Raw genomic sequence first — 6746 nt, forward strand, 5'->3', positions numbered from 1 at the left:
GTCCTCCTTCTTGCCCTTTTTGAAGACTTTTGGTTACCGTGATAATTATGTATTTCAGTCCTATTCTACAATAATATAACAACATTTACAGTTCATGTTCTCCACTACATGGAGAGTACTTAATCCAGGTTTTTAATAATAAAACATCTGGCTGTGCAATAAATGAACTGGAAGTCCCAAAGAATAGTTTGCTCTCTCAATTCTATAGTTTATTTTCTCTTTATATAGTACAAACATCCCACATTCCAGCTACAGACTTAGCTGTAGAAAATGAAAGTTTATTTTCAAACATAATTTTTTAGTATCAGAACAAGTCAGTTGGATGAATACAAATCAAAAAGTAATCATTTATTGACATACATATGAATTAAGCCAACTGATTAAGTTCTATTTATGGTATGTCACTGCTATTTTTATTTTCACCCAATTCCATTTTGTACTGATAATAAGGAATCTCTAAACAGCAGATTCTGTTCTGGTCTTATTAACTTCTCCCCAAACTGGTCAGACTGTTGATCTCAGAACCACCCCCTCCTGCTTTAAGAAACCCTGCACAACCTCAGGAGGCAACTATGGTCCCTAGAAAGATCCACTGTGCTGAGAAAGCATAAGGCATCTGTTTTCTCATCCCAACTCCATGTCAGAGATCTGTCTTGGTGGAGTGGGAGAAGGTCTGGCAACAATTTAAATAAAATTAGATTCAGGTGAACAAGGTTAGGCACCTCTACATTAGTACACCAAAGTAGGCTGTATCATCTGGGCTGGAACACCCACAAATCAGATTTTAGGCTACACACTAAATGCTGTGAGCAGGCTACCACTGGGTAGCATAGACTTAATTCCAGAGTACCACTATAACTGTAACCCACATTGTAATGATAAAGGACCCTGCGGCTGCTGTGGACAGGATGAGACTGCTCTCACTAAATGTCTTAGGCAGGCACAAGCTAATCCACAGCCACATTACTGCTTGCACGGGTCCACATACATAAGCTCACCACGTTCGAACAGTTTTGTCACTGACAAACTGGCCATGAGGACCATCAGCATCAGAAGGCAAAAGAGCCAAATAAACTGGGGTCTCAGCCCCTTCTTCTGGTGATTTTGTGGCATTAGGACCTGCCATGTCTGTTCTGACCCATCCAGGACAGCAGGCATTGAGAAGGATGTGGTCATCTTTCCTTTTCTCATTTAACATCCGGGCTTGAATCCTGGACAAGACTGTGACACCAATTTTGGATACCCCATAGGCAGTATTTGGCCAACCCTCTTTCTCGTGCACACCTTTCTTGGTATCTTCCACAAACTTGGTCATGAGTTCCACTAACTCATCCTCAGTGATCGTGTCACTGCGAAACTTTTGCTGTAGTTCTTTGCTGCATCTTCCCAGAGCTGAGCTACTTACCATACTAGAGACATTCACCACTCTGCCTGGAAAAAGAGAATAAAGACTGTTTACTTCTACGCATGTTAAACAAGCCCAGACACTGAAGTGGGATTGCTCTACAGTTATGGATTTGCTACTTAGGTGAACACCTGTAAAATATTTTACGTGGATTATTTTGCAAGGCTTCTGGAGGATTACAGTTAACTCAATGTCAGTGTTTCTAGTGAATTCCACTATAAAGTGTAATTTAAGGTGTGATCCCGCAAAAGCTCTCTATCAAACTCTTGCAGAAAATAGCCTGTCACGATCTGTAAGCATATTCATAGCAGGCAAGTGGCTTTCTCAGTAATGGCAGCCAAACTTTACTCTCAAAGTTTTGGTTGAAAACTGCAACAGCCTGGGTAAAGTGCCATGAGAATGTACCTCAAAAGCCAGAGTAATACAGAACTCAATAAAAGCAATCTAGTTCTTAATGCAGCAAGACCACCAGCATGTTTACAGAAGAACCAAAGATTTACAAATCCCAGCATGCAAAACTGCAGTAAGCTATTTATCTTTCAGCACATTCCTCCCAGAGGAATGAGTCAACTGAATCAGAAATTCATTCATCTTCCCCACAATTACATTACCATTTCCCTCTTTCTTGCTAGTTTACAGCCATTTATGGAATGAACAAGAGAATTTAGACCTTAAAAGTCACAGAAATTAATCCTTTCTGTTAATGACTTTATTAACACATTTACACTCTACCCTTAGTGCAAGAGGACGAAACTGCAATTTTGGCACTGTTTAGTCTCTCCCATACCAGCCTCCAAAATTACTCTATCTTCTCCTTTTTTTCCTAGGGACTAGCGGTTACCAACTTCTCTCTCATCTGCTTGACTTCTTTTCTCTTAAAAATCTAGATGTATTTATATGCTGGTATACACCATTTCTGGTAAAGTGATTTCTTCCAGTTCTAACTTCTTCCATTTCTAACATCACCAAATCACAGTGACTTAATGTACATCTTCAAGTGCCATTTATAACTACATCACTAGATGCCTGCAAGTACAGCATAGGCTATGCTCTAGGTAGTGACAGACCAACAGCCTACCTAGAAAGTTTCTAGTAGCAAGAACAGGCATGTCACATCAAACCCAGCTGAAACACTGTTTTTAGTTACTTTCTTATCATAGTTGTATCATTAGAAGGTCCTTCTGAAGCAGTAACAATTTATACAGGAAGATATCATGGCTAGAACATGGCTAATTTCTTCACATCTTCCTGAGAGTGCCATGAGAATTCCACTTCAATTCCTAACAGGACGACGTGACTGGCTCAAAAGTAGATGTAAGTATACACAGCAGAGACATTTTGGGGGTCATCAGTTCTCTTACCTATAGCACAGCAATGTGCACATTCTTGTTATGGGGCAGTGTGTTTCTGAGACAGGACAGGATTTTCCCATTTAATGAGGACCAAAATTCACATAAAACTATTTCTCTACTGGTTATGTTACACTTACCGTAAGGCTTCACAAGAGGCAACAATTCTGTGCAGATATTCCTGGTTGCAAAAAAGTTCGTCTTCAGTGTAACCTCTGCTTGGATCGCAAATGGAGTTGTGTCATTAACTTTTCATAAGACATGGTAGCAAGAGAGGGGGGAAAAAAAATAAAAAAATCAGAATTGTACTACTGTTTGACAAGAAGTTGCCAAACTCACAAACCCCAAAAGTTTAACTTAGTTCTGTCTTTTATATATATGTGTGTATATATATATATATATATATGAAACAGGCATATTATAAATTAAAATACATGAAAAAAGAAGTTAGACTACCACTCCAGCACTAACATCCAACAACATGGCAGACAACTGCTTCTATATCCTGACTCTCACATTGTCACATCTTGGGTTCTTAGCTGGGGCTTAAAGTCAGAGCAGTGCTTCACTGCAAAAAACACTGTAAAACCTTCTATAAAGAATGCAGGGGTAAGATTTGGTGTAATCTGAAAAACAAACAAACCCAACCAACCGAAAAATGATAAATACTTATATCATAAAACACCTCCTTGAACTGACAAATGTGTGCTAACACAAGCAGAAGAGTGGGAATTGGCAGCTAAGGAAGGGAGCTGATTGAGGTGAGCATAAGCAAACCATGGAACTGGACCATAAGGGTATGATTTCATCAGACAGAACTGACAGCTTGCCACCACCAAAAGTGGGGTAGGATGTGCCATCAGCTGACAATCCGCTCAGCAATAAGCCATACACTATGCATCCTCCACTTACAGGGGGAAGCACGAGTTAAAGTAACAGCATTCCTCCTCTCCTCCTACAGGTGCCCTCTCTGCTGTGATGAAGCCCACCTACATAGATTAGGCAGATCTTTACTTGTCTCCATAGCCCAGATCTATGTAAACTCAAAGGAGAGGCAGTATTTAATGTAGTTGTGTTTTTATTGCAAAATACAGCTTCAATGGCTGATTTTGCTTAGACTTCAAGCCAGGGGCACCAAGTTTTGCTAATCACTTGCTTGCATTTAAATTTGAGACACAAAGCCAGACCATGACCTATTGCAAGAGTTATGCCAGCAGGAGAAGAAAACAAAACTAAAAACCTACACAACTCCAAACTCCTGCTTCCATATCCGCCTTGCAAGAAAAAGAACTTGCACTCCAAAACTCACTCATTTGTCTAACAAGATATATTACTTGTAACATCTGCTAGCTACACGCTCCCTTGACTTGGTTACCAAGCATTACTAGAATGACTTTTCTCACAGAAGGTCATCCAGAAGGCAACTCAGAGGTACGTAATCATTACACACATGAACAGTTTTTGCTGGACTATCTGTAATGCAGCACAAAAACTGAACAGTAAGTTAAATTTAATGGTTAATCTACTCTTTGGCAGACAGCAATGATACACAGTACTACAATAAAGAAAGGTAAGCATAAATTCTGTAATAGCAGCAGAAACCTGATGAGGCAAGAAGCAAGCCTGGGTAGAAAGGTCAATCTCAGAAGCAAGAATTAAAGCCAAAATATGAGATAAGCATCACAGCAAGTTGTTACACAAGTGTTAAACCTTCTAGCCTCTGTGCTAGATACTTACAGGAGTTACAACTGGCTACTCTCATCACATTTCTTAATTGTATGACCTACTGCTGACTCATAGCAGGTTGTAAACTTGAAGAAGGTTTCAGCTAAACATGTGGAAGCAGCTTTGAAATAAAAAAAAATCTATGCTGTAGTAAAGAAAGTAACAGTTTACCTACTTATCTGTTCAGTGGCTCCACGATAATAAATCTAAGATCTCTCACAAATGAGCTCTAGCAAATCTTGCTGCAGCAATTCGAGGAGCTTTTGTTTCACCTGTTGAGGTACCCACCTTGATAGGCTACAGCTGCTGCTAAGTCAGCAACAGGAAACACACTGCACTTCAACTGCTGTAGTTGCAGCCCAGTCTTGCTCAAACTCACTTAGTAGGTTGAGCTAAGGCCCCGATCATGAATTGAAAAAATACTGGTCTGAGCACCTGCAGGCTTTATAAATTATAAGCACAGACAGAGATACAACCTTTTAACAGCTGCTGCAAAATTTTAACACCTCTGTAACTTGAACATACCCTGAAGTTCAGACAATTGTATTAAGAGTTGCCTTGAACAAAAGCAACCTTCCTGCAAAGTACCATGCAAAATATACAGTGACTGGACTTCAGAATACCACTGTTGAACTCCCACTATATGAGAAGCTCCACCTTTAGCAGCAGGTGAGGTTTGATCCATACAGCCTGACACACCTCCTTCACTCATGCTGCGAGCACATGAGTCAGCACAACACTGTGCCTGAACAGTTACATGTCCTAACTGGAGATCAGGTAAAGATACTACGAAAAAATATCCAGAAAATACAGAAAGAACAAGCTTGTACTGGCAGTGAAATGGACTAGTACCCATGCCTGTGATTTGCTCTATCTGGAGTGAACATGATTGTCAATTTGTTTTCATAAGCACCTACAAGGAGAATGCACTCTTCTACCTTACAGCTGTGCTGTGTCTTCCTTGCTTTCCCGGTCTTCCTATCCACCAGAAGATGAAAGGGTTAAATTCCTGCTCAGCAGAGCAAGATTTAGGTTAGCCATTCTATAACTATCTGAATGGTCAGAAAAGGTTAAAGGTAAGTGAAGATGAAACCACCACCCAGGGCCAAAGGTTCTTCTTTTTCAACTGTAATCCTTGAGCAGGTTATGCAGAGAACAAAAAATGAGGTTTGCAGGAAAGAGAAAACACAGATCCCTGAGGAACAGGGCTGTTATTCAAACATGATGATGGGCTTCCATGGCCCTGGTGAAACTCATGGGCACTGAGGCAATAAACCCAACTGCTCACAAGTACTGTGTGCCTACATTATTCTCATGCTCTGTACGTGACACAAATACAATACTCCAGGGAAGCATGTTTTCATGCACAGTTAGACAAACAGATGCTAGAGGAAGAGCCATTTCATATTGCCCTCTCACGATGCTTAAGGCGGCTGGCAGCCTGCCCAGCCAAAAAAAAGCAGCATGCATACAGAAGTCCTGTATAAGTAGCTTTGTAAAATCCTCAATGCATCTACCATCCTTCTCCACATCGCTTTGTGGCACACAGGGCTACCCCAGACAGTCTGCTTCCTACCTTTGAAGGCAATCCCTGCGTTGTTAACCAGCACGTTCAGCCCTCCATATTTCTCCTTTAGGAAGTCACGGAGAGCTTTGATGCTCTGCAGATCGTCGATATCCAGCTGATGGAAGAGTGGACGCAGCCCTTCCTCCTGGAGCTTTGCCACCGCTTCCTGGCCACGGCCGGGGTCTCGGGCTGTCAGGTACACGTCCCCCGGGAACTGCTTGCATAGGGCCCGCACAATTGCGAATCCGATCCCTTTGTTGGATCCGGTCACCACAGCCACGGGCACATTGGACATTGTCCTCTCTGAATCTATGTCAAAGCGACAACTGCAAAGGGCAAAGAAAAAAATTTCACACTTGGATAGACAAAGATGGCTACCTGAAAATGACTTGGTTTTTTTCCTTTAAAATCCTATTTAAAACTCCACTTTGAATTACACAAAACTAAATTAGAGTGCCCACTAACTAACTTAAGTAGCATGAGGTATTTGCTAAGAAATACACGTTTGGTGTTAATGCTTTGAAGAAAGCCCAACCAACAGCTGGGTAAAAAAAAAGGCAACGAGTAGCCTTCAGTACTAAATTAACTTTTGATGTGAGTAAGCACTCCTTCTTTTACTCATATTCAACTGGTTCGATTCAAGCACTGATGCCGTCAAGGCTGAAAAACTAAGGCTCAAAAAAAAGGGGAGGAGCGGCTT

General features: G+C 41.1%; 1 protein-coding gene across 1 annotated transcript; it reads right to left on the reverse strand.

Annotated features, from left to right (window-relative positions):
* Nucleotides 1-969: 969 nt before the first annotated feature.
* On the reverse strand, nt 970-6365 carry LOC104533917 (carbonyl reductase [NADPH] 1-like). Its single transcript, XM_010178917.1, has 3 exons — nt 6056-6365; nt 2895-3002; nt 970-1431 (listed from the first exon to the last, which is right to left on the reverse strand). Exons 1-3 carry the CDS (start codon nt 6339-6341, stop codon nt 995-997), a joined length of 831 nt encoding a protein of 276 aa, XP_010177219.1. The 5' UTR covers nt 6342-6365; the 3' UTR covers nt 970-994.
* Between the last annotated feature and the right edge of the window lie 381 nt (nt 6366-6746).

This window comes from Mesitornis unicolor, unplaced genomic scaffold, assembly GCF_000695765.1.
Source record: "Mesitornis unicolor isolate BGI_N332 unplaced genomic scaffold, ASM69576v1 Scaffold54772, whole genome shotgun sequence".
NCBI lineage: Eukaryota > Metazoa > Chordata > Aves > Mesitornithiformes > Mesitornithidae > Mesitornis > Mesitornis unicolor.